Source organism: Hyla sarda, chromosome 9, assembly GCF_029499605.1.
Source record: "Hyla sarda isolate aHylSar1 chromosome 9, aHylSar1.hap1, whole genome shotgun sequence".
Lineage (NCBI taxonomy): Eukaryota > Metazoa > Chordata > Amphibia > Anura > Hylidae > Hyla > Hyla sarda.
Genome location: NC_079197.1, coordinates 32,469,716 through 32,496,993, shown reverse-complemented (window position 1 = coordinate 32,496,993; position 27,278 = coordinate 32,469,716). Strand labels below are relative to the sequence as shown.

At 43.0% G+C, this 27,278-nt stretch overlaps 1 protein-coding gene across 1 annotated transcript in view; it reads left to right on the top strand.

The window, feature by feature from the left end:
- ADGRD2 (adhesion G protein-coupled receptor D2) overlaps positions 1-27,278 on the top strand; it is a 199,284-nt gene that overhangs the window by 101,694 nt on the left and 70,312 nt on the right. The window contains exons 19-22 of the mRNA XM_056539057.1: positions 4,451-4,571; positions 20,054-20,095; positions 21,499-21,552; positions 22,856-22,982. Coding sequence (XP_056395032.1) covers positions 4,451-4,571; positions 20,054-20,095; positions 21,499-21,552; positions 22,856-22,982 — 344 coding nt within the window. The remainder of the gene's footprint in view (positions 1-4,450; positions 4,572-20,053; positions 20,096-21,498; positions 21,553-22,855; positions 22,983-27,278) is intronic.

Sequence of the window (27,278 nt, the reverse complement as noted above, 5' to 3'; positions counted from 1 at the left end):
GTTGTCCAGCCTTAACCCTTCAGATGTAGCCATTAAAGTTGATTGAGGCAACTGAAGTGGGTTAACCCCTTAAGGACCCGGGGTTTTTCCGTTTTTGCATTTTCGTTTTTTCCTCCTTTTTCCTCCTTACCTTTAAAGATCTTTCAATTTTTTGCCTAAAAATCCATATGATGGCTTATTTTTTGCGCCACCAATTCTACTTTGTAATGACGTCAGTCATTTTACTCAAAAATCTACGGCGAAACGGAAAAAAAAATTAATGTGAGACAAAATTGGAAAAAATGCCATTTTGTAACTTTTGGGGGCTTCCGTTTCTGCACAGTAAATTTTTTGGTAAAAATGACACCTTCTTTTTATTCTGTAGGTCCATACGGTTAAAATGATACCCTAGTTATGTAGGTTTGATTTTGTCGTACTTCTGGAAAAAATCAAAACTACATGCAGGAAAATTTATACGTTTAAAATTGTCATCTTCTGACCCCTATACATTTTTTATTTTTCCGCGTATGGGGCGGTATGAGGGCTCATTTTTTGCGCCATGATCAGAAGTTTTTTAGCGGTACCATTTTTGCATTGATAGGACTTATTGATAACTGTACCCTCTAATCCTGTGGACATTTGAAACACATAACTATATTTAACACCTAAAATATAAGGCATTTGTAGCCCTATAACCAGATCTGATAACTGGGTGGCCCTATCCTTGACCTTTGGTTATTCACGGACATAATGATGTTAGTGGAGTGGTGTTTTTAACACTTTATGTTCCTCACATTATTATTTAGTCTAATTAAGGTTTGGTTTTAGGCCCTGCTCATGAGATCGAGACGTGATGTCATGGCCACGCCCCCTCCATTCATGTCTATGGGAGGGGGTGTGACGGACCCCTGCGATCAGACATCTTCTCCCCTATCCATTGGATAGGGAATAAGATGTCTAATTCCGGAATACCCCTTTATATCTTATAATTAATCGCCCCCTCCCATAGACATGAATGGAGGGGCATGGCATGACATCACGAGGGGGTGTGGCTGTGACATCCTGCCTCAGGAGTAGCGCCCGGCACAAAATGCCAGGGGCTGCATGGAGATTGCGGGGACCAGACAGCTTATCCCTTATCTAAAGGATAAGATGTTCAAGGCTGGAATACCCCTTTAAGAACAGCCAGTGATCAGCTGATCTCCACAAACCTGGCATTGGATGTATTTACATATTTCTGGCGTCTAGCCTAGCCTAAAACTGGCCACAACTAATTACATCACTTGTTTAGCTTCCAGAGTTCATTAAAGTGTACCTGTCATCAACAAAAACATTTTATATAATGTAGATAATACCATTACATCTATATTTGTAATATACTGTTACACCGAGTGCTCCGGGTCCCTGCTCCTCCCCGGAGCGCTCGCAGCGTTCTCCTCTCTGCAGCGCCCCAGTCAGACCCGCTGCACTGACACTGCCGACGGGGATGCGATTCGCATAGCGGGACGCGCCCGCTCGCGGATCGCATCCCAATCCACTTACCTGTTCCGGTCCCCGGCTGTCACGTCCTGGCGCGCGCGGCTCCGCTCCCTAGGGCGCGCGCGCGCCGGCTCTTTAAGATTTAAAGGGCCAGTGCACCACTAATTGGTGCCAGGTCCAATCAGTGTAATTAGCTCCCACCTGCTCCACGTCCCTATAACCTCACTTCCCCTTCCCAGCATGGCCGGATCTTGTTGCCCTTGTGCCTAGTGAAAGCGTTTCTTGTGATTGCCATACCAGTGTTTCCAGACCTTCTGCCGTTACCATTGACTACGAACCTTGCCGCCTGCCCTGACCTTCTGCTACGTCTGACCTCGCCTCTGTCTAGTCCTTCTGTCCCACGCCTTCTCAGCAGTCAGCGAGGTTGAGCCGTTAACGGTGGATACGACCTGGTTGCTTCCGCCGCGGCAAGACCATCCCACTTTGCGGCGGGCTCTGGTGAATACCAGTAGCAGCTTAGAACCGGTCCACCGGTACGGTCCACGCCAATCCCTCGCTGACACAGAGGATCCACATCCAGCCTGCCGAATCCTAACATATACATTGGTTTAAAAATATGTATTTTTTTGTCCCTGCAACTATTGCCTGTGTGTCTCTATGAGGAGTCCAAATTCAGGAAGTGAGGGTGGACAAGCAGGGCTCTGTGCAGTGAGGACAAGCAGGGCTCTGTGCAGTGAGGACAAGCAGGGCTCTGTCCAGTGAATCTCTGTGACATGCTATGGAATACAAGAAAGAGAGCGGTGCGCACCTCGTGCAGGTAAACAAGATAACTTTGTGTGTAAATGGTTAGATAAATGGGCCAGCAGGGTGGTCCCTTACCTTACGGTGTTATGCTCAGAGCATAACACCTGCAGTCACTTAGAAATTAGAGAGGGGTCGCAGCATCCAGGTTCCTCTGGGCTCTGGGTGGCAGGGTCCAGCACATCAATAGAAGAGTGGAGCGGATGATCCGATCACAAAAAAGTGGAACATCTGAAGGAGCGCAGACCTCTAAGGGTTAGGTTAAAATGAATGGTTTATTATAAAAGATGCATCTTTTATAATAAACCATTCATTTTAACCTAACCCTTAGAGGTCTGCGCTCCTTCAGATGTTCTACTTTTTTGTGATCGGATCATCCGCTCCACTCTTCTATGTGACATGCTATGGGCTCACACATGAGGATGATCGACAAGCCAGGAGCCTGCACATAGCACTGCTTGTCCGGTCCCCACTTCCTGTATTTGGACTCCTCACAGGCAATAGCTGCAAGGACAGCACTTTTTCACCCATAAATATACACATTTTTTTAACCATTGTATATTACAAATATACATATTAACTAGTGTTGCTCGCGAATATTCGCAATTACCAATATTCGTTTATTTTATTTTAATTTTTTTTTCACAGTACACATCACAGTGATCATCCCTCCCAGCTTATGTGGTGTAAGAAGGCTCTAATACTACTGTGTGAGACTGGTGTGCGAATTTTCGCATATGCAAAACTTTGCATATGCTAATTTTCGCATATGCGAATTTTCGCTTGTGTTAATTTTGTATATTCAAATTTTCGCATATGTTAATTTTCGCACACGCGAATATTCGCATATGCGAAAATAAAATAAGAATATTACGAATATGACGAATATTCGTTAATATATTTGCGAATATTCACAAATTCGAATATGGCCTATGCCGCTCAACACTAATATTAACCTCACCTTAACATGTATAGCTTGGAAGAAAGAAGAAACAGGGGATATAATAGAAACTTTTAAATACATAAAGGGAATCAACACGGTAAAGGAAGAGAGCATATTTAAAAGAACAAAAACTACCACAAGAGGACATTGTTTTAAATTAGAGGGGCAAAGGTTTATTCAGTAATATCAGGAAGTATTACTTTACTGAGAGAGTAGTGGGTGCATGGAATAGCCTTCCTGCAGAAGTGGTCGCTGCAAATACATTGAAAGAGTTTAAACGTGCATGGGATAAGCATAAGGCTATCCTTCATATAAGATTCAGATTATTGGGCAGACTAGATGGGCCAAATGGTTCTTATCTGCCGACACATTCTATGTTTCACATATTTCCATTATCTACATTATATAAAAAGTTTTTGTTGACAACAGGTACATTTTAAGTGTGCAGGCTGGACAGGGGATCACAACAAGATGCATTCCCCCATCCGGTGCCCATGTGCTGTGCTTAGCCATCCGGCATCCAAATTGAGACGCCGCAGGAATGTGAATGGTCCCAAATGAACAGGATCAATTCTACGATCAGTTTTCCCATGAAACTTTTCTTTAGCGCCAGAGGAAAATGTAGCCAGATCAATGGATAGCCTCCTGGGATCCTGGTGTAAACTATAGCAGTACTTTTAACTGCTAATATGGTTAATACCTATTATTTGGTGTTTTCTTGTTCACTTTACATAAATGTTGCATATTAAAGCAGTTCTGTAGTGAAATATAACTTATTCCCTATCTAAAAGATAGGGCATAAGTTAAAGATCGCGTGGGGGTCTGACCGCTGGGAACCCCCCGCAATCTCCTGATCGGAGCCCTGCAGTCTGCTGGAAGGGGGCGTGCTGACCCCCACACGGAGCGGTGGGCGACACGCCCCCTCCATGTATCCCATAGAGATACTTGGAAGGGGCGTGTCTACCACGGCTTTCTACGGGGGTCAGAACGGCTGCTTATGGCAGACTGCCAGAGCCCTGTTCAGGAGATTGCAGGGGGTCCCAGCAGTCAGACCCCCACGTGATCTTTAACTTATCCCCTATCCTTTGGATAGGGGATAAGTTATATTTCACTGCACTACTACTATAAATAAATATTTATAGTATATGTATAGTAAAGTATAGTATATCCTCTTTTATATATACTGTATATTTCATTATTATATCCATATCAATAAATAAATATATACATACATTTATTTCTTTACAGGGCCACTGCAAAACCAATTATTGTGCTTCTTCCTGTCCTGGGCCTGACTTGGCTGTGTGGTGTATTGGTACACATAAGTGTAATCTGGGCGTACGCTTTTATTTTCCTAAATGCATTCCAGGTATGCATAGGTAAAATACCTATTGTTTTTTTTCTTAAAAATTTTTTTTTGTAAAATACATAGAGACAAAAAATATGCCACCAAAATGTATGCTACTATACAAAGAAAGCATTCAGCTGATTTAGACAGTTTGACTCTATTCATACTTTGTATTCATATGGTATCACTTTTTCAGCCTTTTGCATCCCTATAAATTACATTAGCAGTGATGAGAGTTTGCAGCTGTAACATTACATAGGGTATACTAATAGTCAGCCACTGATGGGTGACTGCTCAGCAATGCCATTGTACAAATAAAGGAGAAAAAAAAGACAAAAAGCGCTCCCTGTGAAGAACAATATGGTGCCGGACAGGCCCCGATTTTTGGGAGGACTCACTGGATTCAGTTGTGCTGAATGGAGGCACAACGCTCGTATGAGTATGACGTTTTTTTCCCTCTCGGCTGGTTGTGTGGATCCTGGGATAGACGGATCCACTCTTGGTTGGACTGCAGCTAGACCCACCCTCGCATGCAGCGTGGGAATAGGAACACTGGAAATTTTTGAACCACCGGTGCAGATAGATGGGAATTGAAAGCGCTGTCCACAACCAAGTAAAGTGTTTCTTTTTTCTTTATTAAAACAGCTAACGCGTTTCAAGGAAGCTCCGTCCTTTTCCACAGACATTGTACAAATAAGACTCTTTGAAGGTACTAGTCACCATAGTTGCTAACATAACGCAATACAATTTAGACATCTCCGTGAGACTGCCCAGCACCATCCTCAAGCATCAAGTAATGTCCAAACTCCACCCCCTCTGTGGTTGACTCAACCTTTTGCAGTTGGTTTCTGGGACAATTAACAACTATGCATCACTTCATCCAATGTATTGAAAAATGACAGCTAGTTGAAAGTTAAACCTATATTATTACATTGGAGCTGTTTTACAACCGGATGTGCAGAGGTCCCTCAATGTATGCTCATGACCTCAATATACAATTTTCAATGGTCTTTTCTGGACCATTGTAGCATGAAACCCTTTCTCAACATACAATGCTATGGACAGTCCAGATCTGCGAAACATGTCAATGGCTGGAAGATCTGACCAATCAGAATGGTCATACACTGGTAAAACACCTGTATTACTGAAGTGTATGCACTGAATGATGTCTGGTAGAGCCTCCTACAGTACATGGAGGTATTACATGTTCTGTACTACTCATTACCTGTGCCAGGGCAGCTCCATTTTACTGTGTGTACTGTATAGTACCTAGAAGAAGCTCCTGTCCTCTACATAGACAGTGATTTACAGCTTCCAGCAGATCTTTCTGACTTTCATATATATATATATATAAGAACTTGCTTTATCTGAATTAGTTATCTACTTATTTTTCTTTAATCCTCACTTTTTCCTATTTTTGGATAACATTTTGAGGCTTCAGGACCAATTACCAGTTTTCCATAGAGTTATGGTCTCAACATACAATGGTTATCCTGGAACCAATTAATACTGTAACTTGAGGTTTAAACTCTTACGGACGCAGGGCGTACCTGTACACCCTGTGCCCGGTCCCGGTATGAAATGCGGATTCACACCGTGACCCTTCGTCATACTGGGTCGGCCCCAGCGCCTAATATGACAGCTGGGACCTGGGCTAATAGCGCGTGGCACTGATTGTTGTGCTGCGCACTATTAACCCTTTAGAAGCGGTGTTGATCGCCGTGTCTAAAATGAAAGTAAAAGCTTCCTGGCAGCTAAGTCGGGCTGATCGGGACCATCGCGGGGAAATTGCGATGTACCGATCAGCCTCCGTCGCGTCCGATCGGCGATTGATTGCTTCAAGCCAGAGATCCAGGCTTGAGCAATCGACCACCGATTACACTGATCTTTGCCGTGTCAATGCACAGCAATGATCTGTGTATGAGATCGGTATGTGCAGTAAAAAAGCCACCGGGGGGGGGGGGGGCTATAACACTGCAAAAAAAAAGTGAAAGAAAATGAAAAAAAAGTTAATAAAGGTCATTTAACGCCTTCCCTAATAAAAGTAAGAATAACCCCCCTTTTCCATTTAAAAAAAAACTTTGTAGAAATAAGCGTATGTGGTATCGCCGCGTGCAGAAATGTCCGAACTATAAAAATATATTGTTAATTAAACTGCATGGTCAATGGCGTACACGCAAAAAAAATCAAAAGTCCAAAATATTGTATTTTTGGTCACTTTTTATATAATGAAAAAATGCATAAAAGCAATCAAAAAGTCTGATCAATATAAAAATTGTACCGATAAAAACATGAGATCACGGTGCAAAAAATGAGTCCTCATACCGGCCCGCACGCAGAAAAATTAAGTTATTGGTGTCAGAATATGACAATTTTAAACTTATATATTTTCCTGCATGTAATTATGATTTTTTTTTTTTAGAAGTAATACAAAATCAAACCTATATAAGTAGGGTATCATTTTAACCGTATGGACCTACAGAATAAAGATAAGATGTCATTTTTACCGGAAAAATGTACTGCGTAGAAATGGAAGCCCCCAAAAGTTACAAAATTGCATTTTTTCTTCAATTTTGACGCACAATAAATTTCTTTTTCCGCTTCGCCGCCGTGGATATTTTGGTAAACTGACTGTCACTGCAAAGTAGAATTGGTGGTGCAAAAAATAAGCCATAATATGGAATTTTTAGATGCAAAATTGAAAGAGTTATGATTTTTAGAATGTGATGAGCAAAAAATGAAAATGCAAAAACAGAAAAACCCTGTATCCTTAAGGGGTTAAAAGAGGACCTGGAGTAGTTTAAAAAAAAATGTGTTTGTTTATATGTTGTTATAGCCTCGGGTGCCTTGATGTTCTTACTTTCTTGTCATACCCGACATGCCCAAAACATAGGGGTTTTACAATTTGGTTTATTTGCTTGAATATCTGCACTTTTCTCTTAACAGTCAGATAGGTGGGCACTTAGTGTAAATGGTGTGAATGCTGGACTACACGAGTAAGTTTAGGAGACTGTAAGTCTTATCCCACTGGACATGACTGTCCCCCCTCAGCCTCTTAATCACACCCGAACAGTGTCGAAGTGGGGGGATGGGCACTTCAACACTAATGATAGCAGCCTAATAGAGCATGCTAGGAAAAGTTCCGGTGAAGTGTAAAACCAGACACTAGTGGAACACAGCGATTCCACAAAAATATCCAAAGCAAGAGAAAAGAATGTGTCTGCACTCACCATTTAGTTGCAATAGAATTCTGGACTTCATTGTAGATACAAAAGACAGCAAACTGCACCCAGTGCAGGGAGGGAGAGCAGCTCCAAGCCTAGAGCAGGGGCGTATCAATGGAACAACAGCACCGTTTCACCATTGTTCCATTGATACGCCCCTGCTCTAGGCTTGGAGCTGCTCTCCCTCCCTGCTGTTGTGCAAATGGAACAGACAACAGGTGGAAATTATAGGCAATTAGCAAGACACCCCCCAATAAAGGAGTGGTTCTGCAGGCGGTGACCACAGACCACTTTCTATGCTTCCTATGCTTCCTGGCTGATGTTTTTGGTCACTTTTGAATGCTGGCTGTGCTTTCACTCTAGTGGTAGCATGAGTCTACAACCCACACAAGTGGCTCAGGTAGTGCAGATCATCATCCATGCTGTGTCTGTCAGCGTAGTGTCTAGAGCATGGAGGCGCTACCAGGAGACAGGCCAGTACTTCGGGAGACGTAGAGGAGGCCGTAGGAAGGGCAACAACCCAGAAGCAGGACTGCTACCTCTGCCTTTGTGCAAGGCGGAGCAGGAGGAGCACTGCCAGAGCCCTGCAAAATTACCTCCATCAGGCCACAAATGTGCTTGTGTCCACTTAAACGGTCAGAAACAGACTCCATGAGGGTGTTATGAGGGCACGACGTCCACAGGTGGGGGTTGTGCTGAAAGCCGACCACCATGCAGGACGTTCTGAATTTGCCAGAGAACACTAAGATTGGCAAATTCACCACTGGCACCCTATGCTCTTCACAGATAAAAGCAGTTTCACACTGAGCATATGTGACAGACGTGACAGTGTCTGGAGACGCTGTGGAGAACATTCTGCTGCCAGCAACATCCTCCAGCATGAGCGATTTGGTGGTGGGTATGTAATGGTGTGGGGTGGCATTTCTTTTGGGGGCCGCACAGCCCTCCATGTGCTTGCCAGAGGTAGCCTAACTGCCATTAGGTACCGAGATGAGATCCTCAGACCCCTTGTGAAATATGCTGGTGCGGTTTGCCCTGGGTTCCTCCTAATGCAAGACAATGCTAGACCTCATGTGGCTGGAGTGTGTCAGCAGTTCCTGCAAGAGGAAGGCATTGATGCTATGGACTGGCCTGCCCATTCCCCAGACCTGAATCCGATTGAGCACATTTGGGACATCATGTTTCGCTCCTGTACAGGAGTTGGCGGATTGGTCTGGGAGGACATCCCTTAGGAGACCATCTGCCACCTCATCAGGAGCATGCCCAGGCCTTTTAGGGAGGTCCTGTATGGGCACGTGGATGCCGCACACACTACTGAGCATCATTTTTACTTGTTTTAAGGACATTACATCAAAGTTGGATCGGCCTGTAGTGTGGTTTTCCATATCCAGACCTCCATGGATTGATAAATTTGATTTCCATTGATAATTTTTGTGTGATTTTGTTGTCAGCACATTCAACTATGTAAAGACGAAAGTATTTCATAAGATTAGTTCATTCATTCAGTTCTAGGATGTGTTATCTTAATGTTCCCTTTATTTTTTTGAGCAGTGTATATTCCATCAAAAGCCCGCACTCTAAGCCACATTTCTTACTGCATGCTGTTTTGTTAGTGTTGTCTAGCCTTTTAAAGTAAATAGGTGTACAGCCAAATCCTGGTACCCCAGCAGAGTTATTTCAATGAGCTGTGGCGCTACAAGCTCATTTTCCTAGGGACTGTGCTGGACTGCAGCATAAACGTTTCCTCCCTTTCCCATCTTCCCTGCCCTGCATTGTTGATGTACAGGGCTCATTGCTGGAAGCTAAGCTTGAGCTAGGAGTGCAGTAGGGAACTTACATGCATGATGTGGCTCAGCACTGCCTCTGGAACTTCAGCTTAGAAGGAAAACATGGTTTTACAACTTTGCAAACAGCCACCATCAGACTGGTATTGTTTGTTATATCTCCCTATCAGCTATCTTCCCATGTTGGACGGTCTGAACGTGATATAGAGCTGGCAGATTGCTTTTAATCTATACTTCTAGATAGCATATTTAGGCCTCTGTATCACAGAAATGGTGTTATACCTCTATAAATAATGTGTGGAGGAATGTATCAGTACAGAAATTGGGGCCTAAACTCAACAGGATATTACTAAAAGGTAGACATTCACTTTATGGTTAGAAATCATCTGGATAATTTAAATCCTGCTTGTAGTTTTTTTCCCTGTCACACGCCTTGATAACAATATACTACAGCTGCGACATTCCACCACCCCCCTCAATGTCCTACTTCATGAAAAACTTGGCGGCTATTCCAAAACAAAATAATGTGGGGGTAGCCTATGTTTCTTTTAAAGGACAGAGAGTTAATGGCTGTTGTGAATGTTGGCCTGGATGTCTACTAGGAAAGGAATTATACAGTGTTGATAAGATGCATTACTTTCTGAGATGCAGATGATTTATTTGGCAGAAATAGAAAAAGCATGCATTGTAAATCAGGAGAAAGGAGAGATAGTATTGCTTTGAGAATGTAATTAAACTGGGGTACATGGCCCAGGACTGACCTAAACAGGTCTCTATGTATATACTCTCCTACTCACTCCGATTTCCCTCTACTTGAATGAAGCAAATAGACCTTTATTTCTATTAATAAACAACTGAAGTCTTATATAGGGGTCTATTTAAAAAATGAAAACATTTCAAAAACTATTTTTACCATCAATTACCCTGGAATTTCTTTCCACAAAACTGGAGAATAAGAATGTTTTGTTTTATTATTATTATTATAAGAGATGAACAAACTTTTGAAAAGTTCAGTTCACTTGGATCACTAAACTTCCGAAAAAAAAAGTTTGGTTCATGTTGAACTAGTTTTCCGCAAACCGGCAATGAAATAAGCCTCAAAACATGTGTATAACCTTTCCTAAGAGCTCTAAAGCCCTTTATAACACTGCTAGGGTCACCTAGGAATGTGTTCAAGTAGTTTAAGTTATGGCAACTTATAGTGACCAATGGTAACTAACAGCTTGTTTAAAAACACTGTACTAGCAGATTTTATATGCTTTTAACACTAAAATGAAGCTACATAAAGTATGCTTGGTTGTTGGCAGATCCCGGTCGGTGTTAAAGGGGTACTCCGGTGAAAACCTTTTTTTCTTTTAAATCAACTGGTGGCAGAAAGGTAAACATTTGTAAATTACTTCTATTAAAAAATCTTAATCCTTCCAGTACTTATTAGCTGCTGAATACTACAGAGGAAATTCTTTTCTTTTTGGAATTCTCTCTGATGACATCACGAGCACAGTTCTCTCTGCTGACGTTATTTTAATAATAATAACTCTTTATTTTATTGTTGTCCTTAGTGGGATTCGAACCCAAGTCCCCAGCACTGCAAGGCAGCAGTGCTAACCACTGATCCACCATGCGGCCCTTAACATACATCTGCTATGCATGGTTGCTAAAATGGACAGAGATGTCAGCAGAGAGCACTGTGATCGTGATGTCATCAGTGTTCCAAAAAGAAAGGAATTTCCTCTGTAGTATTCAGCAGCTAATAAGAACTGGAAGGATTAAGATTTTTTAATAGAAGTAATTTACAGATATGTTTAACTTTCTGCCACCAGTTGATTTAAAAGAAAAAAGGTTTTCACCGGAGTACCCCTTTAAAATCTACACAGATATATCAGAAGATGTGAAGGCTTTTTCCAAGCGTTCCAAAAATTATCCCTTTTGTGGGAGATGACAAAGGATTGATGCCCAAAAATAGTCAAGAAGAAACATCTTTTGTGTGAAAAGCCAAAAAAATAAATGATCTGTTTTGTGGGAATTATGGGTTGTGTACGTCTGAGCCTGGCTGGTAGTAGCGGTAGCAGCAAAAGGTAACTCACTGGTAGGAATTTAGTAGCCAGCGTAAAGCAAGAGGTGTCATACTGTGGAAGTGTAGTAGCCAGGGTACAGCAGGACATGGTAAACTGGTGTGAGTTGCAGTATCCAGTGAACAGCAGTAGCTGGTGGACTGGTGGGAGTGTAGATGCCAGCCAGGTGGTGGTAGTAATGTCTAATCAGTGGCATCTGGCCCAGGAAGTTTAAATTCCTTACTGATGCATACCAGATTCATTTTTACCAAATATTAGTTTTTCTACATTGATGGCAGACAATCTTGTTCGCTTATGGGGAAAGATGACACCTGCTGCACTGAAGGCTCTCCACTGCATGGTGGACAAGACGGAACATCCATTGCAAATTGGGAAAGTTTGGGCCAAACAGAAGTCTAGTCTCATGACCCAGTAGTCCATGGGATCGGGGTTCATGGTATCTGTCAGAGAAAGGGCACAGACCACCTGGTAGTAGTGTACATCCCTTTGGGGATGATTCATGTCAGGGTGCAATACCAGATGCAAAAATGTCATCATCATATACTCCAAGATGTCACTGCTGCTCCTGCCTCTCGCAGGGGTAGTGCTGGCAGAGGTAGTGGAGCATTGACTAAGCAGGGAGCGAAGACTGGACCCCCGTTCAGCAGGTGTTTGATGCTGGAAAGCAGTGGCAAGCTGGCTGCATACCATACAGTGGGGCAAACAAGTAATTAGTCAGCCAACAATTGTGCAAGTTCTCCCACTTAAAAAGATTAGAGAGGCCTGTAATTTTCATCATAGGTATACGTCAGCTATGAGAGACATAATGAGAAAAAAAAATTAAATCACATTGTCTGATTTTCAAAAAATGTATATGCAAATTATGGTGAAAAATACGTATCTGGTCACCCACAAACAAGGCTCCATGCAAGATCTCACCCCGTGGTGTCAAAATTATCACAAGAATGGTGAGCAAAAATCCCAGAACCACACGGGGGGATCTAGTGAATTACCTCCAGAGAGCTGGGACCAAAGTAACAAAGGCTACTAGAGATAAGCGAACTTTTGAAAAATTCCATTCGGCCGAATTTTTTGAAAAAATTTTGTTTGATCCAAATTTATTTGCTGCAAATCTATATTAAAAACAGCTACAGAGAGCCTCAATAGGGGTTTAGAACACTTTGCTGTGTTCTAACATGCATTTGGAGTGTGCTGGGGTAGTCAAATAATACTGTTATTCAATATGACATGCAGATTACAGGCATCGATTTTAGAATCACTGCAGAAGAGCAGCACAATGACAGAGCCTGGAGGCGGCATCAGTATGAGACCATATAATGGCTAAATGACACAGCGTGGAGGTGTTGGCAGCATGAGGAGAGCATATAGTGGCTACATGACACAGCGTGGAGGTGTTTGCAGCATGAGGAGACCATATAGTTGCTAAATGACACAGCATGGAGGTGTTGGCAGCATGAGGAGACCATATAGTGGCTGAATGACACAGCATGGAGTTGTTGGCAGCATGAGGAGATCATATAGTGGCAGAATTACACATCCTGGAGCTGGCAGCAGCATGAGTAGACACTAGGGCTTCACAATCCCTAAGATTAAAAGATGAATTTTGAAATTTGAATTGAAGATTTATGGTAGCCAGTGCTACCATAAAAAAATGTTATGCCCAGACCCACACCCAGCAGCATCAGTAAACCATATAGTGGCTGAATTACACAGCCTGTTGTTGGCTGAAGCATGAGGAGACCATATATATAGTGTCTAAATGGCACAGCCAGGAGTTGGCAGTAGCATGAGTAGACACTAGGACTTCACAATCCCTAAGATTAAAATATGAATTCTGCAACTTCAACGGAATATTTCAGGTAGCTAGTGCAACTATAACAAAAGTTTTATTCCCAGCCCCAGCAGCATCAGTAAACCATATATTGCCTGAATGACAAAGCCTGGAGTTGACTGAATCATGAGGAGACACCAGGGCTTCACAATCCCTAAGAGAAAAAGACGAATTTTGAAATTTCAATTGAAGATTTAGGGTAGCTAGTGCTACCATAAAAAAAAATTAGGCCCAAGCCCAGGTCCAGCAGCCTCAGTAAACCATATATTGGCTGAATGACACAGCCCGGAGTTGGCTGAAGCATGAGGAGACCATATAGTGTCTGAATGGCACAACCTGGAGTTGGCAGAAGCATGAGGAGACCATTGAAATTTATGAGTCTTAAATTTAAGATTTTGAAATTGAAAGTGAGGTTTTGAAATTGAACTTTTAACTCCCAAGTTATAGTGTCCCGGGCCCTGGCGTGTGGGTACAAAAGAACAAATCTAACAAGGAGTTACATGTCACATGGCAGCACAATGACAGAGCCTGGAGATGGCATCAGTAGGAGGAGACCATATAGTGGCTGAATGGCACAGTCTGGAGTTGGCTGGAGCATGAGAAGAGACCATATAGTGGCTGAATGAAACAGCCTGGAGGTGGCATCAGTATGAGGAGACCATATAGTGGCTGAATGACTGTCTGGAGTTGTCGGCAGATGAGGAGACAATAGGGCCTCACAATCTCTAAGAATAAAAGATTAATTTTGAAATTTCCATTGAAGATGTATGGTACCTAGTGCTACCATAAACATATATATGCAATGTCCTAGGCCCAGCAGCATCACTAAACCATGTAGATGCTGAATGACAGACTGGAACTGGCTGAAGCATCAGTAATCCATATATTGGATGAATGACACAGCCTGGAGGTGGCTGAAGCATGAGGAGACCATATAGTGGCCCGAATGACACAGCCTGTAGTTGGCTGAAGCATGAGAAAAGACCATGTAGTGGCTGAATGAGACAGCCTGGAGGTTGCAGCAGCAACATCAGGAGTCCTGAAAGTGACCCAGTGACAGAGTGGTACAGTGGGTGGAAATACCAGTACCCAGGGACGAAGGTGGGTGAAAAAGGTCTGATGTGGAGCAATGTTTGTAACTGGGGAGCAGCACCTTAAATCTGTTTGGCACTATCCATATTTGTGAAGTGTTGGTGTGGCACCATGGTCAATCTACTCTCATGCATCAGGCATTGGTGGTTGGAAATCCTGGCTGATCCATGCCTGATTCATCTTCACAAAGATCAGTCTCTCCACATTTTTCGTGGACAGACGAGTTCTCCTTGGGGTGACTATGGCCCCCGCCACACTTAACACGCTGCTCTGATGGCACACTACGGGCCGGGCAGGACAGCTTTTCCAGGGCCAACTCTGCTAGTTGAGGCCACAAATCAAGTTTGGCTTCCCAGAAGTCCAGCGGATCTTCAAGGTGTGTTGGCATAGGCATGTCAAGGTATGCCACCACCTGCTGGTTCAGGTCCTGCTCCAGGTCTACCTGCTGCTGATGAGTTGCTTCACTATGCGGGTGAAGAAAGCTACTCATCAGCGACGGTAGACTCAGGCTGCTGCTGATGGAGCTGGTACTGCTCCTGCCACCCCACCCCTCCCCAGCAGCCATGGCAGTGTAAGGTGACCACAGGGGGCCCCCCAATTCAGACCTGCGAGAGGATCCAACACATGTTGTAAGAAATGAAGTAGTGGAATGACATCATTCATTCCGTAATCCTGGCAACTTACTAATATTGTGGCTTCCTCAAAGGGCCTGAGCAAATGGCAGGTGTTACGTATGAGCTGCCACTGGTTCACATTGAAGTTACACAGGGGAGTACCCCTATCTGCTTGGATCATCAAGAAATTGGTGATTGTTTGTTTTTCTCTCTTTCATACTGTCGGTCCAACATATGGAGGGTGGAATTCCAACGTGTGGCAACGTTTCAGATCAGACTATGTTGTGGGATATTGTTCTGATGCTGCAGCTCAAGGAGGGTGTGCTTTGCAGTGTACAAGCGGCGGAAGTGCATGCAAAGTTTCTTTCCGATTGCTAGGATGTCTTGCAAATGGGGGGAACACTTCAGGAACTTCTTCACAGCCACATTAAACATGTGTGCCATGCAGGGCGCATAGCTCAGCCTTCCCAGTAGCAGCGAATGCAAGATATTCTTCCCGATGTCAGTCACCATGGTTCCCATTTCCAGTTTTCATGGAGTAAGCCATGCACCAGTTTCTTTAAGAATTACTTTTAGCAGTTCCTCCCCTGTGTGACTCTTTTCACCAAGGTAAACCATTTGAAGAACAGCGTGACACCGCCGTGCCCTGCACAGATGGTGTGCTGAAGGGCCACTGAGACTTGTCTGGGCAGTGGAGGCTGAGGACACGGTGGAGGATAAGGAGGCGGAGTCGCACACTGTCACAGGACCAATGGGCTGAGAGCGTGGAGGAGGAAGCAGCATGACCTGTCCAAGTTGGGGTTGTGGCTGTGCAGGAGCCACATTCACCCAGTGAGCCATAAAGGACATGCATTGTTCCTGACGGTAGTTACAGCTCTAGACGTCAACGCTGCCGTGCACTTTGGTGCACACCGACAGGCTCAGGTACTGGACCACCTTCTCTTCCACAAAATTGTGCAGGGCTGGTACTGCCTTCTTCGCAAAGAAATGACGGCTTGGGACTCTCCACCTCGGCTCGGCATAAGCCATCAGTTCTCCAAAAGGTGCAGAGTCTACCACTTGAAAAGGGTGTTACTGCAGCATCAGCAACTTAGACAGGAGCACATTCAGCTTCTGCGCCATTGGATGAGTGGGCTCATACTGTTGTCTCTTGGACATGGCTTCGTCGATGGATTGTTGGCGGAATGGCTAACTGCTACTGCCGCCGTCTCCAGGAACCCCTTTTCCACTACCTCCTGGCAAGGTAGGCGGTCGCGAAGCAGGTGGTCTCCCCTGGGCACGTTTGGCTCCCGAATTTCCACTTCTGCCACCATGCTGACTGCCAACCATGCTACCGCCTTGCTGGCTCAGCTGCTGCCTCATGGGCAAGCTGCCACTCTCTTCTCCTGATGAAGCCCCTTCTGCACCCGGCTTCCAATTGCGATCGGCTTCATCATCATCAACAAGTGTCTGCACGTCACTGATGTTCTCCTCAGGTTCCTCAACAGTGTCTGCTTTAAAGAGCATCTATGTACACTCTCCCTAATCCCCCTCCCCATCTATCACTGACTAACTCTATCCCTGTCCTTTTTTTAAATTCAAATCCAACTATAACTACGTCATTTCTTCTCTCTTCGGTAGCTCAGTTTGGTGCTGTGTGCGAGGGGAGGAAGTGGACCTGGCCCGGAAAGCGTGACGTCATCTGAGGCCTGCCAGGGCTAGCTTCCACCCTACTTCCTGTATGCAGCGCTTCCTCTCGGGAGCACGCATACAGGCTGAGTACACGGCAGGAACGGCAGCTTCTGAGTCTCCTCCTCTGTTTGGCTTTACAAGTGCCATAGAGAGTGGAGGAACTTCGGAGAACAGAACTGCCGTGCCCTGCTGGGAATATATTCATCAAAATGTATATGCATATAATGTATATAAATATTTATATGTATATAAATGTATATAAGTATATATGCATGTGGCTAAATAGATTTGTATGTACACTTACATTTATAATGAAAATGCATATCGCTAAATAGATTTGTATGTACAATTATATTTATAGTGAAAGGCAATAGAAGACCTTGATCACACCTTTATGGGAATTTGGAAAGGCAAACCCGATGCTTTACAATTGGAGGACAGTGCTCCACTGACTCGGGGCCAGCACGCATCGGCCACCTACCAGTAGGCGTGAGAATAATTTCTACCTTCCACAATTCAACCTTTAACCGCTTGGGGACGACAGCGTCCCACTCCCCTTCTATGACACACGCTCAGGAGCTGAGTGCAGGCCATAGCTGGGTGGTCCTGGCGGCTATCTGCCAACAGGACCCATCTCTAATGCCCGGCTTTAACCCCTTAGACACCGCAATCAAATTTGATTGTAGCGTCTAAAATGCAAGTAAAAATGTCCCGACAGCTCTGTGAATGTAAGTAAAAACACCTAACCTGCCAAATTCAGGACCTGGGAAAGTGTCTACTTCCCTCCCTCACAAGCGTCTAGAAAAAGAGTATGTGGTAGAGCTTTTCCCCCCACAGCAGAGCTGCACAAAATTCATCCTCCTGCTGCACCTTCTTGATAATTAAGATGCACGCTAGTCAAACCCACCACTCAAATAAACGTGGGAAAATAGATCTACCACAGACATTCTTTGATAAATCTGGGCTATGATCATGCAGGTTAATGTTCTATCTATTATTTTCTGCATTGTGTCTTGTAAACATGAATACATTTTGTTCTACATGCACTTACAAGAATTGGGTTATTTAAGCTACTGAGTGTAATAAAATATAATATGTTCAAGACCTGTTTTCTGTACAGGCAGCAATTCATTGTCGGATTCTTAAAAACATTACATTAGTCAATCTGTTGATGAGAAACATCCACTTAAAAAGTCACACAATATCGTAAAAAGCAAAAGGCAATAAAGTGATATTTAAAGGAAAGAAAGGGAAGGGGTTATTAAGAAAACTGATGTCTTAAGCAATGTTCACGAAATGCTACATTCACCTGCTGATGTATCTTCACAGTGTCAACACATATGTTTTATCTATTATTCGCTGTACCCTGATTTGAGTGTGGAAAACGGCAATACATTTAGTTCTGTACACCCTTACAAGAGTTGGGTGCTCAAAGGTTGCGATGCGTAATTTAATGTTATATAAAAAATTTCAGAACAGTTTCCTGTTTTTTTTTATTAATCTTCTGCTTGTTTCTTCTGCATTCTGTAATATGAAGTGTTAAGCTACCTTGCAGAACAAAATATAATCTCTCTCTCACATTCGGTATCTCTATTATGCCATAAAGTATATGGGGAGTTGGGCGGAAGTGAACCATATGTTGCCCCTTTTTTTTTTTAGCTTAAAAAAGAGAGATCCTGGTTTATATGATCATCTGCATATGTGTATGGTATATGACTGTCTAGTGGTGTTGATCAAACCAAAGCCATAAAGCCCAGTTTTAGTCAGAAGTTTTCGTCAGAGCTGAAAAGCCTAATGGGGTGATTTATCAAAACCTGTGTAGAGGAAGAGTGGTGCAGTTGCCCATAGCAACCAATCAGATCGCTTCTGTCACTTTTAAAGAGACCTGTGAAAAATGAAAGAAGCGATCTGATTGGTTGCTACGGGCAACTGCACCGCTCTTCCTCTACACAGGTTTTGATAAATCTCCCTCTATGCACGTGTTACAGCAGCCATTTTAGGGAAAGAAGCTGAGAACGGCTTTGTCAAGGACAGTGTAAATGCCAGAGGCCAGAGAAGCAGTGCTGCACTACATCTTTACCCTACCAACGTACTATAGCAGCTGCATTGTGGTGGTATGTGGGCTGCATTTGCTTTGTCAGACATAATAATAGTGCGTGTTCAGAGCCCAGCCATAGAACCACTGCACTTCTTGTACAATACAAAAGAAAACCTTATAGCAGCTGAATTGTGTGGGCTGTATTGGCCTTCTCAGGTCAGGGTTAGAAGAAGATTGCTAAGGAACAGTTAGGGGACATTTATCAAGCTGCACCTGGTGAAAAAAAAATGTCCAAAATCAATTGGGATTTATTTCCAAATATCAAGCAAGACAAATTTCCTGGTATATATAAGCACCACAGCATCTCATGAAGTTACTTCCTCCCCAGAACTGTATCTTTCATGATTTTTGTAAATAAAGCACAATTGATGGCCCATCTCCAAGTCCTGATTGATTGGATGTACCTGCACCCAAGAGCTTGCGCCGTGAACAAGGGTTTATCTTTTCCCATACCTTATAATTTTAAATGGGGTTGCGACGGGGACCCCATTTGAATTCCCCCCCCCCCCCCCAGTTAGCAGAAAGGCTAGAATTGGCTTTGGATAAAACATCGATCTCAAATTAATAAATACATAGATACAAGATAAATTGATAGTACATTGGCATCAGATAAATAAGTAATGCACACTGTTGATATGAGATAGATAGATAGATGTGAATTTATCAGGGTGCTCTTACAGAGTGCAGTTTTGAAGCCAAAACCATCTGTGGATCATAATGGGTTAAATAATCTAAAGAATATATGCTACTTCTACTCTTATTTTATCCACTTCCGGTGTAAAATGAATAAAAAAAAAATAAACAACAACAAAAAGAAAGGATCATCTGTTCTTTATATTATCTAATTCATTATGACTCACACCTGGTTTTGCCTTCTAAATTACATTGAAAAACTGCACTATGTAAGGGCATTCTTAGTTAAATGACCTAAAACATTTTTAGATGCCTCAAAAGTGTTGGTTAACTTTGCTCTTCTTACAGATTATATTTAATAGTTTACATTTGTAATGTGTTATTTTAAATGTTTTCTCTTTTTATGTTGTTTTCTTTTTTAAACAACATTTTTTGAATAGTTTAAATTTGTGAAATGACTTTAAATGTTTTCTCTTTTTTTCAGGGGCTGTATATTTTCTTGATTTATGCTGTTTACAACAGTGAGGTAAGGTGATCACTGAGCACTAAACTAGAAGTTGATAAGAGATTGCATAAGGTTAGAAAAACTTGGCTGGTTTTGTTCCAGGCACAGCGCCACTCTTGCCTATGGGTTGCGTATGCTTTTAGAAATCTGCATCAGTAAAGTAAATGGGGCCAAACTATTATAATTCACACCATGACAGCTACCATGCTTTGTTGTACCCAGGGCAAGATCAAGTTGGTTAGAACCCCCCAGAACCAAAAATATAAGAAGTCCGGTGTATATTTTTTTTTTTTTTTTTTGCAATTAATGCTACAGTAGGTCTTCTGTTGGATCAGATACGGCACTCTAGCCCTTGCTCTATATTTTGCTGCACATTGGCCAGTGGTCTGGTTAATTAAAGGGCATATGTCCAAAGCCCAACAATTTTATAGGAATAGTTTAGGAATAGTTTAAAAAATAAACCTGGAACAATTCATTTCAAACAGGGTAAAAACCCCAAATGTTGAAATCAATTTGTGAATTGCTTCTTAAAGGGGTACTCCGGCACTAAGATATCTTATCCCCGCCAGCGGTGCGACCCCCTTGCGTGCAGCCCCCCGTTATAATCAGTCCCCGGAGCACGTTCGCTCTGGGTCTGATTACTGGTGATCAGGGGGGCTTTGTGATGTCATGGCCCCACCCCGTGTGATGTCACACTCCGCCCCCTCAATGCAAGCCTATGGGAGGGGGCGTGACAGCTGACACGCCCCCTCACATAGGTTTGCATTGAGGGGGCGGAGCGTGATGTCACACGGGGGCAGGGCCGTGACATCACAAAGCACCGGCCCCCGTGATCGTCAGTAATCACACCCGGAGCGAACGTGCTCCGGGGACTAATTATAACGGGGTGCTGCGTGCAAGATCACGGAGGTCCCCAGTGGCGGGACCCCCGCGATCAGGCTTCTTATCCCCTATCCTTTGGATAGGGGATAAGATGTCTTAGTGCCGGAGTACCCTTTTAACACTTTTTCTAGCACACTTTTGTGATAGCACATAATTAAAATTCTAAGAAGATAACACAAGATTATGCAAAACTTCTCATGTGTTTCAGCCATGCAGAATGCCCTTTAGCCATAGTATGAGTGTTTTATACAACTATGCTGTTTACAACTGCATCGAAGGCACTGTCAGAAAACTGTTGCACATTTCTTAATTTATGATAGGGAACTATAAGAACACAGTTTCGTAACTTCCGCTCATTCACTTGCTACTACTATAGTTTGCTGGGAACTTTCTCACCACAAATCTGGACAGATATTCAGCAACAAATCTGCTATATGTGAGCAAACCCATACGGCATTTCTGGACTTCCAGTAGTGTATCATTGTTATAATACACTAATCTCTATATAAGACAATAATATAGGCATGTTTGTATGCATCTAGGTGAGGAATGCTATTCAGAGAATGAAGGAGAAGAAAAAGGCATTGTCATTCACGGTGAGTCATGACATTTATGACATTTATGACAATTATAACAATTCTTTTCAATTATTTGACATAGTGTGCTATAGATATTATTAGACATGGCAGATGAGACGCTTGGAATCTTGTGGGTTGAATCTTATGAATTCCAAATTTGAATTCAAGCTCCCTGGCCCCTGACGGTAAAGGTGAATGGGAAGTTAAAACCAATCGGGCTGTTTTACCTGGTTTACCTAACTCCCGTTGACTTAAATAGGAGTTGCATTAACAGTGTAGCATTGTGAGCTATACTGTTTATGTGAAGGTTTATAAAGCTAACGCTATTGCTGATTAAAAGCAATAGTTTTTAGCTTTTCAACCAACTGTGGCAGCTGCAAGCAGGCCAGAGGGGCTGGAACTATATGATTTGATGGCCTATCCAGTGGATAGACCACCGATAGCTGACCAGTGGTGTGCCTCTAAAATGACGCAAAGGCTCACATTTTTTCCTCACAGGTTCTTTATCAATCCATAAGAAAAACTGCTTCTATGTGAGAATGGTGCTTCACAGAGGTGCCATACAGTGACACATAAACTTGTAATCCTCATAAATGTGCATGATCTAGCTGTGTGGACTGGTAGAATATATTCATAGAAATTAGTTTGTATAGAGCTTTATTGTTTAAGCTATGAATGCCTGTTTAGACTTTTTACTCTTAAGGGTGCGTTCCCACAGGGCGTATACGCAGCGTATTTGAAGCTGCGCAAAATTTATGGCAGCAGCGGGAAATACGCTGCGTATCCCTTGCTCACTATACACACAGGGCTTTCCGGCGGTAGCCCTATGTGTGTAGTGAGTTTTGGAGGCGGGGCCGCGCGTCACAGACACGACGGCACACGGCCCCGCCTCCAAAACTCACTACACATATAGGGCTGCCGCCGGAAAGCCCTGTGTGTATAGGGAGCAAGGGATACACAGCGTATTTCCCTCTGCTGTCGTAAAATTTGCGCAGCGTCAAATACGCTGCGTATACTCCCTGTGGGAACGCACCCTAAATGTCCTATCCCCATTCAGTTATGGTGTTAAAAGTCTGTTGCAAATTCTAGACATTATGTGGATAGCAACAATGCCTTATCTCTTGCAGGAATGCCACCGATTTTATTACCATAAATCTCATTTGTTGCAATGCAGAGTAAGATTTCTGTCTATAGCGGTGTCCCATAGATATTTTGTACAGATTTGTATGCAGTATGATCACATATGAGTTAATAGTGGACAAATACTATAGTGGCAAATAAAATAGTGGGTAAAATGTTTACATGGAATTTTTCATTTCAGAACTGTTCACAACCAACAAACTATTTATCCAGCCCAAGATATACCACATCAGACATAGACAAACCAAATATCAGCCCTCCTAAGAGCAGTTTATCTCAAGTACCTTCAAAAAACAGTGATAATATGGGTAAGTGAACATAATTGTGGATGAGTGGTATGGCAAATTGCTAAAAAAAAAAAAAAAAACCCTATTCAACAGTCATAATGATATTTGTCCATTGTAAATGAAGACAAGAAGTAGAAATGACAAATAAAATTATGGAAAATTGTACGTAAATGAGAAAAAATTTAGCATGCATGCAAGTTCACATTTGTGCTTGCTGTATGTAAAAAAAAGTCTTAGGCAATGTGCACACCCTGTGGGCAAGTTTTATCTCCTGTTTATTTAACCAGTAAGTTCCAGACTTAACCCCTTAACCCCTTAAGGACCGGAGGTTTTTCCGTTTTTGCATTTTCGTTTTTTGCTCCTTGCCTTTAAAAAATCATAACTCTTTCAAATTTACACCTAAAAATCCATATGATGGCTTATTTTTTGCGCCACCAATTCTACTTTGTAATGACGTCAGTCATTTTGCCCAAAAATCTATGGTGAAGCGGGAAAAAAAATCATTGTGCGACAAAATTGAAAAAAAAAACGCTGTTTTGTAACTTTTGGGGGCTTCCGTTTCTACGTAGTACATTTTTCGGTGAAAATGACACCTGATATGTATTCTGTAGGTCCATACGATTAAAATGATACCCTACTTATATAGGTTTGATTTTGTCGGACTTCTGGAAAAAATCATAACTACATGCAGGAAAATTAATACGTTTAAAATTGTAATCTTCTGACCCCTATAACTTTTTTATTTTTCCGTGTATGGGGCGGTATGAGCGCTCATTTTTTGCGCCGTGATCTGAAGTTTTTAACGGTACCATTTTTGTATTGATAGGACTTATTGATCACTTTTTATTCATTTTTAAATGATATAAAAAGTGACCAAAAATGCACTATTTTGGACTTTGGAATTTTTTTGCGCGCACGCCATTGACCGAGCGGTTTAATTAATGATATATTTTTATAATTCGGACATTTCCGCACGCGGTGATACCACATATGTTTATTTTTATTTTTATTTACACTGTGTTTTTTTTATTATTGGAAAAGGGGGGTGATTCAAACTTTTAATAGGGGAGGAGTTAAATGATCTTTATTCACTTTTTTTTTCCACTTTTTTTTTGCAGTGTTATAGGTCCCATAGGGACCTATAACACTGCACACACTGATCTTCTATGTTGATCACTGGTTTCTCATAGGAAACCAGTGATCGACGAATCTGCCGGATGACTGCTCAGGCCTGGATCTCAGGCACTGAGCAGTCATTCGGCGATCGGACAGCGAGGAGGCAGGTAGGGGCCCTCCCACTGTCCTGTCAGCTGTTCGGGATGCCGCGATCCCGAACAGCCCGACTGAGCTAGCCGGGAACTTTCACTTTCACTTTTAGCCGCGCGGCTCAGCTTTGAGCGCGCGGCTAAAGGGTTAATAGCGCGCGGCGCCGCGATCGGCGCTGCGCGCTATTAGAGGCGGGTCCCGGCTTCACTATGACGCCGGGCCCGCCATGATATGACGCGGGGTTACTGTGTAACCCCGCGTTATATCAGAAGAGCAGGGCCAAGGACGTACTGGTACGTCCTTGGTCCTTAAGGGGTTAAGGACCGGGCGTTTTTCGTTTTTTACACTTTTGTTTTTTCCTCCTTACCTTTAAAAAGTCATAACTCTTTCAATTCCGACCTAAAAATCTGTATTATGGCGTATTTTTTTGCACAACCAATTCTACTTTGTAATGACATCAGTCATTGTACCCTAAAATCTACGTTGAAACGGAATAATAAATCATTGTGCGACAAAATTGAAAAAAAAATGCCATTTTGTAACTTTTGAGGGTTTCTGTTTCTATGTAGTACATTTTTCGTTACAAATGACACCTTTTCTTTATTCTCTAGGTCCATATGGTTAAAATGATACCCTACTTGTATAGGTTTGAATTTGTATTACTACTGAAAAAAAATCATAAATACATGCAGGAAAATGTATACGTTTAAAATTGTCATCTTCTGGCCCCTATAACTTTTTTTATTTTTCTGCATATGGGGCGGAATGAGGGCTAATTTTTTGCGCCGTGATCTGAAGTTTTTGGCGGTACCATTTTTGCATTGATCGCTTTTTATTCATCTTTTCATGATATTAAAAGTGACCAAAAATACCCTATTTTGGAATTTGGCATTTGTGTGTGCGTACGCCATTGACCGTGCGGTTTAATCAACAATATATTTTTATAATTCGTACATTTCCGCACGCGGCGATACCATATATGTTTAATTTTATTTACACTGTGCTTTTTTTTTATGGGAAAAGGGGGGTGATTCAAACTTTTAATAGGGAAGGGGTTAAATGATCTTTATTCACTTTTTTTTTCACTTTTTTTTTGCCGTGTTATAGCTTCCATAGGGACCTATAACACTGCACACACTGATCTTTTACATTGATCACTGGTTTCTCATAGGAAACCAGTGATCGATGATTCTGCCGCTTGACTGCTCATGCCTGGATCTCAGGCACTGAGCAGTCATTCGGCGATCGGACAGCGAGGAGGCAGGTAGGGACCCTCCGGATGTCCTGTAAGCTGTTCGGGATGCCGCGATTTCGCTGCGGCTATCCTGAACAACCCACTGAGCTAACCGGCACTTTTTACTTTCACTTTTAGCCGCGTGGCTCAGCTTTGAGAGCGCAGCTAAAGGGTAAATAGCGCGCGGCACTGCGATCAGTGCCGCGCGCTATTAGCGGCAGGTCCTGGTTTCACTATGACGCCGGGCCCACCGTGATATGATGTGGGATCACCGTGGGACCCCGCGCTATATCACGGGAACGGGACTAAGGACGTACTCATACGTCCTTGGTCCTTAAGAGGTTAAAAAATCTTAATCTTTCTAGTATTTATCAGCTGCTATTTGCCATTTGCTATTTGTCAGCAGAGAGTACCACAAAAATTAGGCATGTACACATGGATGAAAAATTGGGTATTGTCGCAGCTGTAGCAGCGGCTAGAAAAATTGCAGCACCATAACAAGTGCAGCAGCAGAGGCCAGAAAAATTAGGCATGTACACCTGGCTGGAAAATTTGGTATTGTCGCAGCCACTGCTGTAGCAGCGGCCAGAAAATTTTTTTGTTTCACCATGCAGAAAGTGCCCTAAAACATTGCGGCTTGAACCCTACTTGGTGGCGGATAAGTCACGCAAGTCATCCGGCATTCAGAGTTCAAATACAGCAGCGTGTGGACCATTTTTAGCCCAAGGCAGCTCATCTGATAAGGCCTTGTTCAGTCAAATGTATCGCCCAGTGTCAGTCCCTTCGGGATCCATCCCTCATTCATCTTAATAAAGGTGAGGTAATCCAGACTTTTTTGACCAAGGCGACTCCTCTTCTCAGTGACAATACCTCCTGCTGCACTGAAGGTCCTTTCTGACAGGACACTTGAAGCGGGACAGGCCAGAAGTTCGAGCGCAAATTGGGATAGCTCAGGCCACAGGTCAAGCCAGCACACCCAGTAGTCAAGGGGTTCATTGCTCCTCCATCTCCATCTCTGGTATTGAAAGCGGTTTTCCACTAGTCACCTTTACGGATGCGAATAAGATTATACATGCCCCTTAAGTCCAGTTTGGTGAAGATACCTGCTCCGCGTAGACGGTCAAAGAGTTCGGAGATGAAAGGCAGGGGATAGCAGTTTTTGATGGTAATCTTGTTTAAACCTCGGTAGTCAATACATGGGCGTAAGGATCCATCCTTTTTAGAAACAAAGAAGAACCCCGCTCCAGCAGGGGATGAGGATTTCCAAATAAAACCTCTCTTTAGGTTCTCCTGGATATACTCTGTCATGGCTTGAGTCTCTGGGGCTGAGAGAGGGTAAATCCTGCCACGGGGCGGAGTGGTACCAGGAAGAAGGTCAATGGGACAATCATAAGGTCTATGTGGAGGTAAGACCTCTGCTTGCTTTTTGCAGAATACATCTGAATAGTCCTGGTAAGCATTGGGAAGGCCTGGTAAAGAAGAAGCCACAGGGGTTTGACTAGTGGAAGCAGATGTGAGACATCGCTTGTGACAAGAAGGACCCCAACTTTTGATCTCCCCGGTGGTCCAGTCGAGGGTAGGAGCATGACGCTGGAGCCACGGCAAGCCGAGAAGAACTTCAGAGGTGCAGTTAGGCAGAACGAAAAATTAAATTTTTTCATGGTGAAGTCCAATGCTCATGGGCAGGGGTTCAGTGCGGTAGCGCACAGTGCAGTCCAATTTCTCTCCGTTTACTGAAGAGATAAAGAGCGGCTTGACGAGATGGATTACTGGAACACTGAACCTATTAACAAAAGAGGCCAAGATAAAGTTTCCTG